Raw genomic sequence first — 19,067 nt, 5'->3', positions numbered from 1 at the left:
ATACTCGCGAGTCACTGCACCCAGCCAGAGTTAAATATTTTAAAAATAAAACCAACCACTTAAAAATTAGAATAAGACAAATATGAAAGATCTGGAGTAAGATTTTTTCTGAATTTAGGACAGAAGAAATAATAAAGAAAATGATTAATAGATTTGACTACATGAAAACAAGTTTATGTTAAAAAAAAATGGAAAGACAAATGGAGAGGCTGGGCACAGTGGCTTGTGCCTATAATCTTAGCAATTTGGGAGGCCAAAGTCGGGGGATCGCTTGAGCCCAGGAGTTGGAGACCTGCCTGGACAACATGGTGAAACCTCCTCTCTAATAAAAATACAAAAATTTAGCTGGGCATGATGGTGTGCACCTAGAGTCCCAGCTACTCGGGAGGCTGAGGTAGGAGGATGGCTTGAGCTGGGGAGACTGAGGTTGCAGTGAGCTGTGATTGTGGCACTGCAGTACATCCTGGGCAACAGAGTGAGTCCCTACCTCAAAACAAAACAAAACAAAACAAAACAAAAGGTGCAGGGGGGGATGAATGGGGAAATATTTGCATAAAATTATAGACAAAAAGAAGATTAAAATTCTTATTTAAGAGAAGCTCATGTAAGTAGATAGGACTAATGTTAGGATTCCAACAGACACATAAAGGGAAAGAACAAAATTCACAAAAAATATAATTAGTAACAAAACATTTGAAAGACTAAGCTCAATAAATAGCAAGAAAATGCAAATTAACAGCATAATACCACTTTTCATGTATATGTGTATATTCGCACATACATCACATGCTTTTGCCTAATACTACACAGTATAGCAGAACTGGTACTCTTAAAATACATGAGTGTCATTATAAATTGGCACAACTCTTTGGAAAGCAATCTGCTAATATGTATCCAAATATTTAAATTTTATTTTAGTAATTCTGTTTCCAAGAACCTATCAAAAGGAATCAATTCAAAATATGGAAAAATCTTTATGTAAAAATATATATCTTATAGCATTTTTCATGATAATGAAAAATTGGAAACCACTTGAATGTCCATCAATAGAGAAATGATTAGAGAAGTTTTTATTCATCAGATATGGGAATTATATGTGGTCATAAAGGTAAGTCTAAGACGAGTTAGCATTATGGAAAAATATGTAGTATAATGTTAACTGAGAAGAGGAGGAAATAACAATGGACAAAAACTATGATTATGGCTATGTACAACACACATATTAACAATACTTAAATTCAGAAAAATAATGATATGAATGCATTAGATTGGTAATGTTTAAATTCAATTTTGTTCTTTCTGCTTTTGCTAGAATTCTCTGTGATTTTATGTTATTTTGGTCACTGTAAAATAAAATCAATTTTTACTTTAGTCAAGAGGGGATAGGAGGCCAAGGCAGACCTATGGAGCAGACAGTTTGGGCAGTGGGGGGCCTATGAAAGTTTCTTTGTCATATAGCAAGTATGCACACAGAATGAGGTCAAATTGGAAACCCAGGGGTAACCTTGACAGCCTTAACAGAAAAAGAAAAGGATTAAAATCCAACTACAAACACCATGTAAATCATTAACCCACAATTTGAACCATGGAGCAGTAGAGCTGAGAGGGGCTTCAGAGGTCATCAAGCTCACCTCCGCCTACCTCCCCTACCAAGTACACAAACATACTTTTACAGAAACAGTAAAGTGAGGTCAGAGAGGCTAAGAGACATGCTCAGAGTCACACAGCAAGTGAATGGCAGGACTGAACTTGAATTCTGATCAATGCTTTCTGTCTTCTGCCGGATCTTGACAAAAAGAACACATTTAGGAAGTGTCTTAGTGGAAAGAAAATATAACAGTTTTAATTAAAATGTATTTGTTAAAATATAAATAATAAACCAGAAAACATTTCCCACATACCCACATATATCACCTTTTAAATTTTAATTGTAGCAGTATCTTTACAAATGAGAAACTTTGACCCCATCCCCCAAAAAATCACATAAAACTATTGGCAAGGCTTATGACTGAGCTCTGTCTCTAGCCAAATAATGGGGGAATAGAGCCAAACAGAAAAACAAAGCTAAACAGTAACATCTGGAAAAAAAAAATTCTCCCTGCCAAGGACCCAACTATCCCCTTCAAAAAGAACGTACATCTTTCTGGAGCTGTGCACTGTAGCAGGCCTCAGGCGTGGCTGGGGTGAGCCACAGGCCCAGGTCAGCTGCAGGACATGTCACTCCAGGGAGGCGAGGCCAATGGCTGATGTGGGTCTGTAGGCATGGCAGGCCTCTTGGAAGAGATGCTCTAGGGCTTTGGGGATAAGCGCTACCAGGCTGAGGGAAGGGTGGAACTCCAGCAGATAAACATTTTTTGAAGCCGGGCTTGAAGAAAAGAACAACAAATGACAATTTTACACAACAAACTTAAAATTCAAAAGATATTTCAATTTTATATTTTTAAGGACCAATAAAACAGCTCCTGTATGTCCAGTGCATTATGAAAAACTGAGAGCTCAGAGGGACCTCAGAGTCTGAGAAACTGCTGGGTTGCATGACATGTTCTTTGCTTTAATGTGAACCTTTAAAAACGGAAAGACACAGATGTGTATTCTAGAAGCTCAATAAGAATAAGACTATACAGGCCGCGCACAGTGGCTCATGCCTGTAATCCCAGCACTTTAGGAAGCCCAGGCAGGTGGATCACGAGGTCAGGAGATCAAGACCATCATGGCTAACACAGTGAAACCCCGTCTCTACTAAAATTACAAAAGAAATTAGCCAGGCATGATGGCAGTCACCTGTACTGTAGTCCCAGCTACTCGGGAGGCTGAGGCAGGAGAATGGCGTGAACCCGGGAGGCGGAGCTTGCAGTGAGCTGAGATTGTGCCACTGCACTCCAGCCTGTGCGACAGAGCAAGACTCCGTCTCAAAAAAAAAAAAAAAAAAAAGGACTATACAGCAAAACTGTCAAATTTCAGTAATCAGTATTTACTCAAATATATAACAAAATAGTTCAAAAGTGACTACATAAAAAACAAATAATTTCCATGGTTATTAGTTTCTATATTTCATCTGAATCTTTATCCCTTCTTTCCCAAAATGTTAACAGACAAAGACAATTTTTAAATTCTGTACATAACTGCTGGAATCATTCAAATTGACTGTAATCATTCATAAATGAATGAGGCCAGAAGCAAAAAAAAAAAAAAAAAAAAAAAAAGTTCATCTGTGGGTTATTTCTTTAGCTATAAAGGGTTCAGCACAAGTCGAGAGTCCTTCTATACCTACACAGAACTGAAGAACATTGTAACTCCCTTTACATTGATGCAAATGGTATCTTTCTTAGTCCTGAATCTACAAAATAAAAACAGCCTAAAGTCTGGAAAGGAATCTCACCAAGCAAATAATACTTGCTTTCGAGACTATTCTGGCAGGTTTTAGTATCCATATAACCCTAGCCTACTCTGCCAGAAACCATTTCCTGGACAGTAAATGTTTGCCATAGCAAGCTGCACACACACAGCTGGTGTCTCAAGTTTATTACAGAGAAGAAATCAGTCCTGTGGAAGATCTATGGAGAAAATGCAGAGTTTTGAGCCTGGGGCTCTTTCTCAAAAAATGAGAATCTCAGATATTTGCTCCCATGATGCCCTGCCTGTCCCCAAGATAATACCATAACCCATTATGGCAATTTCTTACATAAAGTCTGCCTTTACTGCTGGACTGTATACCTCACAGGAACATAGAACCATGCCTGTGTTGTTCACATCTGTGTGCCAAACAAATATTTGTTGGATGTTGAAATTTTCTCCACCCATTTGGAGGCAATTGAGAGATTGTGATCTAGAGCCATGCAGATCAACTTGCGGCTTGTCACCTGCTTCCCAGTTTCCTCTACCCTCAAAGGTTAAAAGGGAATGAGGGAGATGGTTATGCTGCCTATCTAGGGGGTGACAAAGTGTGTACCATCTCTGAGTGGTCACAGGAAATTTAACTCTGTTCCTTAAATTTAACTCTGTTGTGACCCTCCAAGGCAAATCTGCAGAAACCTCTTTAGTGACACTTAAATTCCTTTTTAAGAAGCTTTTAAGCACCTTCAAGCTTTATACATGTAGGCTCGTGTGGTGCATCTGGTTAAATCCTGACAGCATCTCAAGAGCAACTGCTTTTTCCCCAGGCCTTTTCAAGAGAATGATGATTCTGTACCCAGCGGCATATGTTTAAATTCTAGCCTCCTATTCTTTATTATTCACAAAACAAAAAGATACTCAATATACAAGGGAATCCCTCCTTTGTGGCCTTTGTACCTATTTCTTTCATCTCCCCCAAGCACTTGAGAAGTGCTTTATAGAGTAGTACTGAGATTTAACACTCTATCCTTAATTAATCTAGAAGATCACACATAAAATGTATAAAGACAACATCAACTTACCAGCTATTGTTGATGGAAATAAGTTGTTTGCAAACTATATTAAGGGGAAGTCCAAATGTATTGCTATTGTCCAGATGATCCTCTCGCCAAATCCTCTGGACATACTCCTGCTGACATTCTATCTAAAAATGCAGCGTAAACATTAAAATTAGAAAAGTTAAACTTTCCCACAGCCATGAGTTATAAGCCTTGACATGAGAAGGATTTCGTCCCTTTGTGTCTCTTCATCATTTGACTAATTTTCACCCTGACATTGTTTTGAAGACTCTTTTGCAATGGGCTGGTTTCTCAGTCTGAGCCAGATAGCCAAGGGAAGCAAAGACAACTGACTTCAGACAAGTTTAAGAAGCAAAAGAGAAATCTTTCTGTTAAATAATTGACTACATGGAAAAAATTTCAACCAGGTGGCAACAATTCTTTGTCTCTTGCTTGCTTCATGTCATTAGCGTTTCCCTAGAGGACATACAATATGATGGTTTCTTTCAGTGTCCTAAAAATAATCACACTTTAAAAAAAATAAACAAAATTTTATACATTAATGTCAAAAAGATGTATCATTAGTTCTTCTTTCACTACAAATAAACTTTGCAATCTAATGAAAACTAAGGTCATCAATTCCTTGTGGACTATTAACTCTAATTAGGGGTGGAAATCTCTCTTTAAGACCATAGTTACACTGGGATTTCAACAACGCAAATGAGCTTACAAATAAGTCAGCTGTACATGCTGGCCTAGAAAACACAGATTTCAGATCTGCAATGGAAGGAAAACACTATTTTCATTTCTGGCCTGTGTTTTCCATCCTCTTCTCACACGTAGTATTTTAAAACCCAACTACACTCACCTGCTGGGTGATGATGCCCCTCACTAACTGCAGGTGAAGCCTCAGGCAGGTGCATTCCTCTCGGTAGGCCTTAACGAAATAGGGGTGGCTGAGATCAAACCTCGGGCGCCGGTGCACGATGTCCGTCATCACTTGTGCTAAGGCGAACCTCTCCTCAGGGTCCAACGTGTGCTGGTAGGCTTCAAAGTAACTGTCAAGAAGCTGCAAATAAGGTTGGTAGTCAGGGATCAGCAGAGGCAGCCTTGGGGCCCAGCAAAGAGATGGGAGGCCCCACCATACTGTGGGGATGCAGTACCAATACAGTGCCATGCAGCTAGTAAACCTACAGACAGAGTTAGACAGGGAAAGGGAAAGAACAGACTTTGGAGCCAGAAGAACTAGGCTTGAGTTTGAGTTCCTGCTTCCATCCCCTCTTCCTCTGGTATCCACAAATAAAAAGGGGGTGAGGTAATTATATAATAATTATGAGCTCCAATCAGACAACACATTAAGACACTTAATGTATTTATCTCCAACACCTTTCTCCAAGGACTCATTCTCCTTCTTCCATTTTATTCCATCACCAAAGCTGAGTAGGTGCCCGCCTGACTTCTACAGTCTCAGCCCCGCTTCTGACTCCTCCTCTTTAATAGTTTGTTCACATTTCACCTATGCAAAAACGATACAGGAGTAGAACGGAAGGCTGAGGGTAAATGTGCTTCCTATATTTAAAGTGATTTATCCCAGACTGAAGTCCTCTAGATTGGGCCTTACAAACAGAATTCTCCAACACATCAAGTGTCCAAAACCCCAGTGGAGATCTGTTTTAGTGGAGTTCGCAAGTCTTTTCTAAAAACCCAGAAAAGCTTCCAGACACTAACTGCTGAAGAGTGTTCTTAGTGTGGGAATTCAGAAAGAGATGTCTCTTGATTTTGCTTTTACATTTGTCTGTGAGCTTAAGGAATTTCTGTTGTGTGTAAATTCTATTTGTGTGTGATTAGTCATGATGGTAATCGGAAAAAGCTCTTCAGAGATCACTGGGTTGGAATTCCCAACTGGGACCCTAGGGCAAGATAAGTAGCTCTGATGTGTACAGTGCATAATAAATCCCTTCTCCTGTTAATCTGTCTTTTGTCAGTTTCATTTTCAGAGCCCAGGCACTGAATCTAAGAAAGCAGAGGAAAAAGTTTTTCCTCCTCTACACAAAAGAATTGAACCCTTGAGGATGAATAGCACACTAGGAATCAAATACTGCTTTACTAAGAGATACTTTATTTTGGAGACCCAGTGCTAAGGCTCAAGGAGGAAGAGCCTGAAGCACTTTATTTAGCACCTGGTTTTGTAGGATGTCCTTTGGGTATAAGGGACCTTGGATCAACCTTAGTATGAAAAGGAAGACACCAAAGGAAACTAAAAGCTCAGGTCACAGAGATGCTCCACAAGTCAGAAACTCACACATCAAGAGTGCAAAGTGAGGGAAGGTGGAGACCACCCTTGCCTTTAAATGAGCCCCAGGGAAAATCATGCCAGCTGGGTGATCTCGGTTACCTTGTTCCATCCGCCAACCTCTGCTCTATAATAACACTCAATTATGACACAGCAGAAGACAACACAGAAATGAAGGAAGAATGGCTGGATCGGGGTAAGAAAGGTGTCCCTCAGTAGACCCAGGTGAAGGTAGGAAAGAAACAATTACTTCCCTAACTCATTCTGGACTCACTTGAACATTTTTAGCTGGGCCAGGGCAATCCCAGAAGCTGGTTTATCGTATTTATACTTCCTTGACCTGTTTTTGCACAGAGTCCAATTGTTTGGTTATTTAGCAGGGGGAGTTTGTGGGGAGCTGGGGGTGGGGGAAGGGTTCTAGATGGTGATTCCAACCGGATACCAGACTGCAGAGGCTCATGCTAAATTGCCATTTTATCACTGTCGATAGGGCTGTCAGATTTAGCAAGTAAAAATATAGAACATTTAGTCAAACTTGAATTTTAAATAAATAAATACTTTTTTAGTATAAGTATGTCCCAAGTATTGCACTATATTATCTGGTAAACTTAGCTGTGGGGAAGGAAACTGTGGCTCTCTTTTTAAATTGATGAAGCTTCTTTCAGCTTTGTGCTCAACCTCGAGAGGCTCTCAGATCATTGCATAATTTTATTATGAATTCTTTCCCAACAGGGATGGGGCCAAGATCTTTCTGCCTCATGGGTTCTATTTATTATCTGTTTGCTAAGTGGCCCATTTCCATTTCAACTCTGGGCTGGTATTTGTCTAAGAAGTCTTCCCAGTCTGTCAAATGTCACCTGTGTGTGTCAAGAGCCAACTCTCAGGCAAGATAATATGTGGTGCGTGCTGATGGTAAGCACAAAATATTGGAGAAAATGGGAAAATAGACAAAATAAATAATCTCAAACCTTACTGTGTTTATATTCTTTTTACTTCATTTTTTTTTTCTGGGATTTAAAAAAACTTCTAAAATAGTATTTTAGGTCAAATGAAAGTGCAAAACAGAAAATCTTTGCTAGACCCAACTTAGCACAGGACATTTTCTTTCTGGCTTTTCTAAGGAATGATCTTTTTATCCAGTACATTTGTCCTTCGGTAGCTGTAGAAAGACTTAGCAGATGGTACAGTGTCACTTAGGAGCTGCTACAGCTGATACCTGACTTTTCTAAGAATCCCTTGATCTACCTAAGTTTCTACCAGCTCTAATTTTATGAGCTTCATAAGGATTTAAAAGAACCCAATATGTTCAAGCAATTCTTAACCCTAGTGATACCAATAGATTTAACAATCAAAAACAGCTGAGGAAACTTGGCTGTAGGAAATAGTACTGGGGGAAATAAACTACTTTAGATAGAAATCTGGCTTATCCATTAAAAATAGGCTCTTTTGACAAAATTTCTGACTTGGCCATTTTACACTTTTCGCACCGATAGCTCAGTTTCTAAAGGGAATTTATTCTCAGGATAGAAAAGAGGGAGATATTTTCACCAAATGTTTTTAAGTCAAAATAGTTTCATTTACCACAGAAGGAACTAGTAGACTGTCCTGACACCTTACCACACAATGAATCCTAGGCTGAAGTGTGGAGAAATTGGTTCGTTTTTCAGTATTTTCTGCCTTCCTCCTCTTCTATTGCCATTGAGTCTTGCCGGGGGCCTCCAAAGGAGGCCCAGAGGCATTGAAAGGGAAGGTAGGGAGAGAGAGTACAGAAAGGGGTGGGGGGTGCTGTTTAAAATTCATGCCTGGGCTGGGTGGGGTCGCTCACGCCCTGTAATGCCAGCACTTTGGGAGGCCGAGGCGGGTGGATCATGAGGTCAGGAGATCGAGACCATCCTGGCTAACACGGTGAAATCCCATCTCTACTAAAAAGTAAAAAAAAAAAAAAAATTTAGCCAGGTGTGGTGGTGGGCTCCTGTAGTCCCAGCTACTCAGGAGGCTGAGGCAGGAGAAAGGGGCGAACCCAGGAAGCACAGTTTGCAGTGAGTTGAGATTGCACCACTGAACTCCAGCTTGGGTGACAGAGTAAGACTCCATCTCAAAAAAAAAAAAAAAAAAAAAAAATTCATGCCTGGACCCATAAACTTGTTGAGTTTAAGGATCCTGTCTTATTTATATTTCATACAGCCATTCCAGTTACTACACTGTGCATCTAAATCTCTCACTCCGTTGATTAAGGTTCCAATGGGCAGATTAAGACTCCAGACTAATGCTGTAGGGGCCAGTTATCATTGAAAAGAGGAACATTTTTTTCAAAGTCCAAGGCTTGCACTATTGAAGCCTGGCCAATTGTTTGCCAAAGGCTGGGTGACCTATATCTCTAGGAGTAACAGACCAACCAGAGAGCAGATGAAATGGTGAACCATCTATTCTACTAGCAAAACAATTCAAAGAAAACATTGCCATTTCCCCATCTTCTGACCATATCATAGTGCACTATAACCTGGTTTCCACCCCCACCATGCTTCTGAGAGTCCTGCAATGCTGCCAGTGACCATCTGACCAAGCTGCTTGGTTTTTAGGAGTTCCTTTCTTGACGTTTCATGGAACTCCACAAGTAACCATCCCCTCCTAATTAAAACTCATTTCTTCCTTGTTTCTCTGGTCTATTTAGTTTTACTGCTTCTTGTTTCATGACCTGCCCCTTAAATGTAGGTATATTACTCAGGGGCTGGGCGCGGTGGCTCATGCCCATAATCCCAGCACTTTGGGAGGCCAAGGCAGATGGATCACTTGAAGTCAGGAGTTTGAGACCAGCCTGGCCAAAATGGCGAAACCCTGTCTCTACTAAAAATACAAAACATTAGCTGGGCATGGTGGTGTGCACCTGTAATCCCAGTTACTCAGGAGGCTGAGGCATGAGAATCGCCCGAACCTGGGAGGCAGAGGTTCAGTGAGCTGAGATCGTGCCACTGCACTCCAGCCTGGGTGACAGAGCGAGATTCTATCTCAAAAAGAAAAAAAAAATGTAGGTGTATTACTTAGGGCTACATTTCAGATATCTCTAGTTTCTCCCAGTTGTTTTGATTCATCACTGTGGTTCAACCTCCATATTCATACCTCAGCTCATACCTGTTCCTGAGCTTCAGACCTATTGCTGCCCACAAAACATTCACACCTGAGTTTCAGCAAACCCCCTCAAATGCCTTGTTGTCCTAGGGCCTATGTCATTTTCCCCTCTAAAGACACTCTTCCTCCTCCTGGGTTCAGTTTCAGTTAATAACCTCCTCCCTAACCCTCAGGAAGTTGTTTTAATTCCTTCTTTACTTTCTTGCCCCAACTTCCAGATCCAGTCTTCCAATCCTGCCATTTCCACTTCTACAAAGTATTCTCAGGTCTGTTCCTCCTTCCAAGTCTCACCGCCTCTCTGCCTTTCTATTCTTCTATTGTCATTGTATGCTTCCTCCTAATTTTTCAGGTCACTGTTGCAATAACTGCACTTCTTCTCTCAGGGGCGCTCTATTCCAATCCATTCTCTCACATACGCCCAAGGTAGCTGTTAAAAACACAGCTCTGATCATATTTCTCTCTATGGAAACTCACTAATGGCTCTTCTTTGTTTATAAGATGGACTCTAAAATAATATAATTAGCAGGTCCTTTATAGGCTGCACCCAAAACACATGTGTGGCTTGTTGCCACCCATCATGCCTTTACATCCCAGCCATAACAGTCTCCTACCATCCTCCAAGAAGGTAGGATTTTATTTCTCAAAATAAAATCCCCCAAGCTGGTCCTTCCCATTTACATTCCCCAGACATTCTAATGCTGTTTCGTCTGCTTAAGAATCTTTTCTTCCCTGCCAGACAACATCTTACTCACGTTTTAGTATCAAGATGAAATATCGATTCCTCTGGAAAGGCTTTCTAGCATTTCTTACACCGGACAGTGCTCCCCTCCCCCAGGACAAATCTCTCTGCAGAGTCCCCATGACTCATGAATGTACTCAATTATAAACTGTTAGGAACTAGGTTATAATTTTTGCTTGGAGATTGAATCTTTTGTAGATGATAAATTCCTTAAAGATAAAGATCATTTTCACTTAGTTATCTATATGTCCCTGAATGCCTGGAACAGTCCCTGGCGGAGTAAATACTTCATATTTGATAAGTAAATGCCTAACAATTGGTGATTATTAGAAGGGCTGATAATCCATGCTAAGGGCACAAATGAAGAACAGTAAACTTGCAGTGTTTCATTCATTATTGGGATATGAACCATTTGTGACACAGTGATGATTTAGTAACCTGCTGTTTCATTGCTTTAAACTCACCCCCGTAACATTGCACTCAGCACCCTGTCCAATGCTTTCACCTACCCACATGTGGCATATGCTTCTACAGGCCATGATCAGGTCAACTTGTCTGTAATTAGCAAAGTGAGCATTGTCCCTATGACTGCACAATGAGCATGAATGAAATCATCATTCATTCTCACTAAAAGCATACATATTATAAGAAGGAATTATACAGTCCTCTAACAAATAATACCTGTAAGATAAAGAAGTATCTTTCACATTTTGTTGTTTGTGATGAACCTCAGTAAAGAAAATAAAATTTATTACATCCTTATAACTAGCCAAGATTATTTAAATAAAATAATTATTCTCCTGATTGAGAACTTTTCTAAAAGTCTAACTGGGTTTTATTTACAAAAACAAAAACAGAAAAAAGACTGGATTTTGTAAGAATGGTTTTTTAGCAGACATTTTGTCTCCTAGGCAAGAATACCTGGCGCTTGTTTTCCAGAAGAGCTGCTTCCCAAGTCCATATGTCAGAGAGCACAGCAAATCTGTCCACACCTGCATGGGCCCATCCCCAGTCCTGGCCACTCTTTGGCTGGCTGCCCACTTTGTGACCTGGGAGAAAAGAGGGTGAGAATGTTTAGAGACAGGTCTTCCAAGGAACCTGTTCCAATTAGAAATGTGCCCCTTGGATTATCAGCTCCATCTCAGAAACAGAAATGCTGAACCAGTCCCTGGGACGAAGCCTGAGTTCATACTTGTTACTTCTAAGTCAACAGGAGCTTTTGTTTTTATTTTTTAAATTCAGTTTTAAAGACTAATCTTAGAAATAAAATAAAAAGTTTAGTTAACAAGAAATCTATGCTAAAATGTCTTCAAACCCACAATTTAAAGGCAAGGTATATATTTCTCCTTCTCTAAAAACAAATCCCTGGGGTTTAACAACAAACTCAGTTTGACTTGCTATTTCCATCATTGGGAAATGTTTCCAAGATATTCTTTAATTATGTTAATTACTAACTTAAATCAATGAAGGTAATTTTCATTATTCAGCTGATTTTTTTAACTTTGTTAATGCTACTTTTCACTACTGGCATTACTGTTGCTTTAAATTTTTAACTATTGTATATCAGAATTAAATATTCAAAGATAAGATACTTTCATGTGCTGAAATTTGAGTTCAATAATTATCACATATCTGATGGGTACTAAACAAGAGAAAGATGATCAAGAACTTTCATAGCAACAGTTGGGAAATCATTTCACAATAGATGACTATACATTTACCAGCTCAATTGAAAGAAAGATGCCCATGTGGTTAAAGTGTCAGTGTAGACACTACTGACTAAGTGTCTCAGTCCAATTAAATTCTTAGCAGCTAGAAATAGTTCATGCTATTATAAATTAATATGGACCAAATGGTGCATTAGTATGTAGGATAACCAGTAAAGATAAAAGCTAAGAGCTGAAATTAAATACCCTGGAATGTTGGATGCCATCACTGCATCCTATGATTCAGATACCAATGGCAAAGACAGGACAATTAATTCAATCCTACTTCAAATTAATTCTGTCTGGGATCTGAAAAGTTAGTTGTCAAACTTTCTTTGGGCAGCATTTTGTAACAATATGAATGTGAATTCTCTTTAATTACAGTCTACACATATTACAAAATAGCACAAACCCTGATTAAGTTTCCCTTTAGGTATTGCAATGTGTCTAGAAATTCTAAGCTCTTTGCAGATGTAATTCCAATGCTGTCATAGTGTCCCAAAAGAATATTCTTACATCATCTATTTCTAAAATTGAATCAATTTGAGTGATGCCAAAAGGAAGAGAAAATACAGGTTATGGGTTACTTGATTACCCTGAGTAACGATTTCTTCCTCTGGGGCTTGTCTGGCATTTTCCTAGCCAGATGTTCCTGCATCCTGATGGTTTCCTGTTAGGAACCCAGGGCTGTCTCTGCTGCTAAATGCAGTTTCCTCAAGGTCTACCACTTAGAAAAGTCATTTGTTTCACTTGCTTATTTTCCTTTCTTCAGGGTCCTGCACCACATCCCCTCCACCCAGTGGGTGACCCAGAAATGCTCCTGGGAGTAAAATCCCAAATCTTGGCTTAAGCCTGTTTTAGTCAGAGACCACCCAATGTAGCGTGCAGGTCATCAGAGTGGGTAGAGGGTCAGAGGTCAGGTCTTCGGCCCTGAGAAGTGAAAATGCAGGGGCCGTGCTGTCCCTTGTACCTCAGGAGAGCAAGGAAGAAACTGGGTCTTCCCTTGCAGGGCTTCCTGCTCCTTGATGCTTCTGTCTCCCCTGGGCTTTCCCAGAAGGCTGCGCCCTGCTACTCAATCGGAGCACCTGCCTCCCACCCCTCCTGCCCCCTCAAGCTCACGATCTGACTCTGAGTGTTACACTAGGATTTTTATTGCTTAAAGTGTCTTAATTCTTTGTCCCCTGACACACAAGCCCTCTAGCTATCGAAGGGGAGATCATGAGAAAACTTCCGGGGAACCAGAGCACAGAATAACTGTTAGTTGTTTTTTTAAGTCTATGTAAACATTTCAACAGATCATAAAGAAAACATTTATCTCTTCGGTCCTTGCAAGAGAAGTCAAAGGAACTTTTGTTTCGTATCAAGAGCCTGGACATCTCTGTCTGTTGTGACTGGAAAGAGCCTGTTGTACTGAAATCCTGTCATCATGGTAGATTTGATCTTCAGTGGCCAAACATGAAGAATTAAAAGCATAATTCTTGACTGAACTGGTGGGTGGGTTGAACTTTAGGAGTACATGGGTGGCCATTCCTGGCGCGTGTGTCAGTGTGACATGAGCCCTGGAGTGGGTCGTCCCTCTCAGCCCTGCTGCTTACTGCCTCCTGGGGCCCAGTGACTGAGGCTCTATGCTAGAACTGTGTATCACCAAATTCGCCATTATAAAGGAAACTTCCTGCTGCAACAACAACAACAAAAAAAAAAAAAAAAAAGAAAGAAAGAAAGAAAAGGAAAGAAATGCCCCTGCTCAACAAGCAGAGTCTGAACCACAGCAAGAATTACAACCCAGCCCTGAAACAGTAGTCACCATCTCTATCAGAAGCGGGGCTTGAGCTGGAAACAACTGTTTCTCTTCTAAAGTGAATGCATTTTAGGGGTGGGGGTAGTGTGTGCTTCTTGTAGGTTCAGATACTATTGGATATGTATTTATATTTTGGGGTGGAGAGCATAAAAAGAAGCCCTTAGTGTCTTTTGTTTATTTGGGCAGTTGATTTTTTTTTTTTAAATCTGACTTCTCACCCCTTTCTTTCTCAATGTAATGGCTAGCCACAAGCAGCAACTCTGCCTCTAGTTCCTTGAGATCACTCAAGGCTTCCTCATACATGACATGCACCCCTTGCTGGTCCTGGGTGTGGATACAGCCAGCTTCCGTGCTGTAGTAGTCATCCTGGTTCTCCACTTCCGAGAACTCCATGAATTGGATGCCGTGGACCTGGAGAAAGAAAGCCAAGCCCAGATGTTACTGGAAAAGGGAGAGCTATATTTTGCCATCCCACATGGACAAGCAGCAGGTTTCTGCTCCCACACAGTGGGCTGCCAGTATGAAGCTGTAAATATTCTGAATGTATAAAAAGCTGTATGTAGAAAACATATATTAACAAAGAATGTTGGCAGGAAGAGGTAGTTCCTGAGGTGGATAACTAGCTGACTAGTTTGTTTTTCTGATAAATTCAGTAGCAACTGGAGAAAGGTAGGGAATAGAGCCCAGAGTGGTCTCTGGAGTCAGAATGCCCGGGTTCAGGTTCCGGCTCTGCCAGGATCTCATCCTGGGCAGGTCATTCAGCTATTCCCAGCCTCCGTTTCCTCATCCGTAACATGGAGACTGTGGAGACACTACAGACTACGTTAGCTGTCAGGAGTATGTGACTCTATGAGCGTAAGGCACTTGGAATCCTTAAACGTTAGGTTAAAAATATTTTTGTTTTAATTCTATAAGTACTTCTAAAATGTATTAGCACAGTTTCGTGGCTTAGTAATGAACTAAGTCGAATAGTGTCCCCCAAAATTCATGTCTACCTGAAACCTGTGAATGAGAACTTACTTGAAAATAGGGTCTTTGCAGATGTAATCAAGTTAAGATGAGGTCATACTGGATTAGGGTGGGCCCTAATTCAATGACTGGGATCCTTATGAAATTTGGAGACAGACACGTGGGGGAGAAGGTCATGTGAAGATGGAGGTAGAGACTAGGGTGAGTCAAGGAATGCTGAGGATTGCCAAGGGTTGCCAGCAACTACCAGGAGCTGAAAGAGGCAAGGAAGTATTGCCTCTAGAACCTTCAGAGAAAGCACGGTCCTGCTGATACCTGGATTTTAGATTTGTGGCTCCAGACTGTGAGAGAATAAATTTCTGTCATTGTGAGCCATGCAGTTTATGGTACTTTGTTTTGACAATCCTAGGAATCTAACACAAGTAAGAAGTGTTTCCATCATAATGTTATTTTTCTTAGAAAACTGAGTATCTGCTGCTCCCTGAGAATCATTATTTTCATAATAATTTTCACAATTTCAAACTTTTCCACTCTCCTCAAGCCTTGGAACTCCCTCCCTCACAGGCGTAGTCTCCTCTTACTCCCAACAAGAGCTTCTCCGGGCACCACTCCCCGCCGCCCCCACCAGGGCTCACACCTCTCCCCTCCTGCTTCCTCTGTACAGTGGAGGACAGTGGTGCCCCCTTCTCCAGGACCACTGCCTCCCACCTCAGCAGCATCCCTGCTCCTTCGTGGATATCCCACTCCTCTCCTCTGGACTCTCGACACTGAAATGTGCACACGTCCCTCTCATTGTGAAACTTCCTCACACCCTTCCCAGGTTCCACTGTGTGGCTCTCCTCCCCCTCACTGTCCAGTCTCCCAAGATGTTATCTACACTCTCCATTTCCATTTCTTCACCTCCCACTCTTCAACCCATTGCCATCTGGCCCTTGGCTCCACTAAGCCACCCAAACCACCTTCGCTAAGACCAACAATGACCATTGCTCTACATGCAACAAACTTTCTTTCATCATCTTATGTAATCTCTCAGGAGCATCTGATACAATTTAGTGCTTCCTGACTCTTGACTCACTCTCTTCTCTGGGCATCTGGGACTCCACGTTTTCCCTGATTTTGCCTAGTTTCCGGTCATTCTGTCTGACACTGTGAAGTGTATTTATTTTTCTCTACCAAGTCATTAAATGACGGCCACTTTCAAGCCACCTCCTGGGACTTCCTCTTTTCCTCCTCTGTTCCTTCCCTACGAGGTGGCAGACACTTTCATAGCTGAGATTACCACCTTTAGACCATTTGCTCCCCCAGTTTATGCCTCCAATCCCGACCCCCTAGAGCTCCAGACCTGCACATCCAATTACCTATTTGGCAACTGCTCCTGAGCATCTCAAAGCCCACTTAATTTTAACAATGATCAAATCATTAAATCTTCCCCCTACAAACCCAGGCTATCTGCAGCTGATTTTACTAAATAGCACTACCACCCATCCACTTCCTCTAGCATGAATCATTCATGACCTCTCTTTCTGCTTCACCCTACTTGTCCAATCTATCACCAAGTTCTGTTAGTTTTACTTCCTGTCTCTCAAATTCATCCACTTCTGATATAGGAGGTGGGGCAGGGAAGTGCTGAGTAGAGAAGGGTGAGGGCTCCACCCTTGGGCCTATGCCCTCAGACCTAAGTGAGAACAGGTACTCCTGTTTTTGTGCCTGAATGTTGCATTTTCCAAGACCACTCTGGCCCGCCATCCTTTGCCCATATAAACCTGAGACCTTAGCGGGCAAACACACACAAGAAGCTGAATGTTGAGAGAAGCAGAGAACAGAGCAGTAGAGAGAGGCAGAGAGCAATGCAGAGCAGCAGAGAGCAGCCGGGCAGCATGACGGAGAAGGAGGGAAGAGGCCTCTGAATGTCCAGAGGAGTTCTGCTGAAAACAGCTGAACTACAGGAGAAGATTATCTCCTCCACCCCTCCACCTTCTGGCTCCCCATCCATGTCACTGAGAGCCACCTCCACTACTCAGTAAAACCTTGCACCCATCCTTGGAGGCCGCGTGTGATCCGATTCTTCTGGGACACTGGGCAAGAGCTTGGGATACAGAGGGCTGTCACACTGGCCCTCTGCCCTTGTGAAAAGGCAGAGGGTTCATTGAGCTGATTAGCACTCAAGCCATCTGCAGACAGCAAAGCTGAAAGGGCTTTGTAACACTGGGGTTGCAGGCACCCACTGCTAGACACTAAGTGGGGCTGAGAGCACAAAGCACTTGCCCTGGCCTCTGCACCTGCCCATCTGCATGCTACTCCTTGGCGTTTAAGCTGCAGGGCCATTGAACAGGTGAGCCACATCCCTGTTGCACATTCTAAGAGGGGAAATCAGGGAACTTTCCCGTTTCACTTCTTCCCATCTCCACTACGCACTACTCTAGTCCAAGCTATTATATGTCATGAGGACTAGTCTAGGAGCTTCTAAACTGGCCTAGCCTCTTAAATGGTCTATGCATGACTCCTCTGGCCTGGGCTTTCCCTCCTCTCCATTTTACTCACTGCTGGCTGGGGAACTTTTACAAATGCAATTCTGATTGTGTCATTCCTCCTTCCCCCTTTTATATCCCTAAGAGGCTTCCCATGGGCCACAGAATAGAGCAAAACTCCTTAACAGGGCCATACAATCTGGCCCATGCGCATCTCTCTAGTCCAGTGTTTTTCAGCTGAGAGTGATTTTGCCCCCCAGAGGACATTTGGCCATGTCTGGAGATACTTCTGGTTGTCATGACTTAGCGGGAGGTACTGCTGGCATCTGGGTAGAGGCCAGGGATGCTGCTAAATATCCTATAATGGACAGGAGAGCCTCTCACAACAAAGAATTATCAGGCCCCAAATATCAATAGTGCCAAGACTGAGAAACTCAGAGCTAAGTTCCATTGTGCATCACCTTCCACCTCGTGTCTGTGCCCCAACTACTCCTGTCTTTTGGTTTCTTATGGGTGCCATGTTCCTTCTGGCCACAGGTCCTTTGCACAGGCTGTCCCCACTCTGTGGAAAGGTCTCCCTCTCCTTTTTACCTAATTAAAGACTTTTCATTTTCCAACCTCAGCTCAATCATCACTTCCTTAGAAACCCTCCTGCCCAGCCTCCCTATAGTACCAAGGAGCTCTCAGTCTCTCTTTTGAGGAAATTGATGGCCCTGTTTTACATTATTTGTGTGATTTTTGACCAATATTTGTCTCACCCACTGGATTGCAAAGTACTGTAAGGGTAAGGAACATGTCTATTTTTGTTCACCACCTATCACAGGGCCTAATACATAGTAGGTGCCTATCTGTTAAATAAAAGAATGTACGAATGGCTTTTATATTTGTGCATATAGGTTTCTTTGACTCTATGATTTGTAATCTCTGCTTGTGCTTTTAACATATGCCCGTCAAAAATCCTGTGTTTTGCCTTCATAGATTCTGATCTCATGTCACCACAGCCTAATACATACATTCTATATGGGGGGATAATGCTCAGGTGGAAAGTGGCTCTTGGAGGACAAAAAAACATCCTATTATTTTTATATATAAAGCACAGATACACACATTGCACATAAGCAAATCTATGGCATATCTCTGGTGTTAGCATTTCTTCGTAGGAGGAGAGTAGGGAAAAAAGTTGAAAAAGGATATTTGTTGGGGAAGCCATAATGGAAAAGAGGTTAAAAAACACTGGCCTAGATATCTATCATCTCTCTCTCTCTCTCTCTCTCTCTTACTATCTATAGATCTATCTATCTATTCTTATTATTGTAAAATACACATAACATAAAATTTACCATCTTAGTTTTTCATGTACAATTTAGTGACATTAAGTACATTCACATTGTTGTGCAACCATCACCACCCATCTCCAGAATTATTTTCATCTTGCAAAACTAAAAATCTGTACCCACCAGACAAGAATTCCCCATTTTCGCATCCTCTGAGCCCCTGGCAACCACCGTTCTACTTTCTGTCTCTATGAATTTGACTACTCTAGGTATCTCATGTAATGTCCTTTTGTGACTGGCCTA

At 41.6% G+C, this 19,067-nt stretch overlaps 1 protein-coding gene across 1 annotated transcript in view; it reads right to left on the bottom strand.

Moving 5' to 3' along the window:
• CCDC162P overlaps nucleotides 1–18,785 on the bottom strand; it is a 29,856-nt gene extending 11,071 nt beyond the window's left edge. The window contains 7 exon segments of the mRNA XM_017958424.3: nucleotides 2,138–2,202; nucleotides 2,205–2,365; nucleotides 4,416–4,537; nucleotides 5,260–5,460; nucleotides 11,471–11,598; nucleotides 14,272–14,464; nucleotides 17,050–18,785. Of these exon segments, the coding sequence (XP_017813913.2) occupies nucleotides 2,138–2,202; nucleotides 2,205–2,365; nucleotides 4,416–4,537; nucleotides 5,260–5,460; nucleotides 11,471–11,598; nucleotides 14,272–14,464; nucleotides 17,050–17,169 (990 nt within the window). The 5' untranslated portion in view covers nucleotides 17,170–18,785.
• Between the last annotated feature and the right edge of the window lie 282 nt (nucleotides 18,786–19,067).

This window comes from Papio anubis, chromosome 6 (genome assembly GCF_008728515.1).
Source record: "Papio anubis isolate 15944 chromosome 6, Panubis1.0, whole genome shotgun sequence".
NCBI lineage: Eukaryota > Metazoa > Chordata > Mammalia > Primates > Cercopithecidae > Papio > Papio anubis.
Note: the sequence above shows the minus strand (reverse complement) of the source record. Positions and strands in the feature narration are given on the sequence as shown.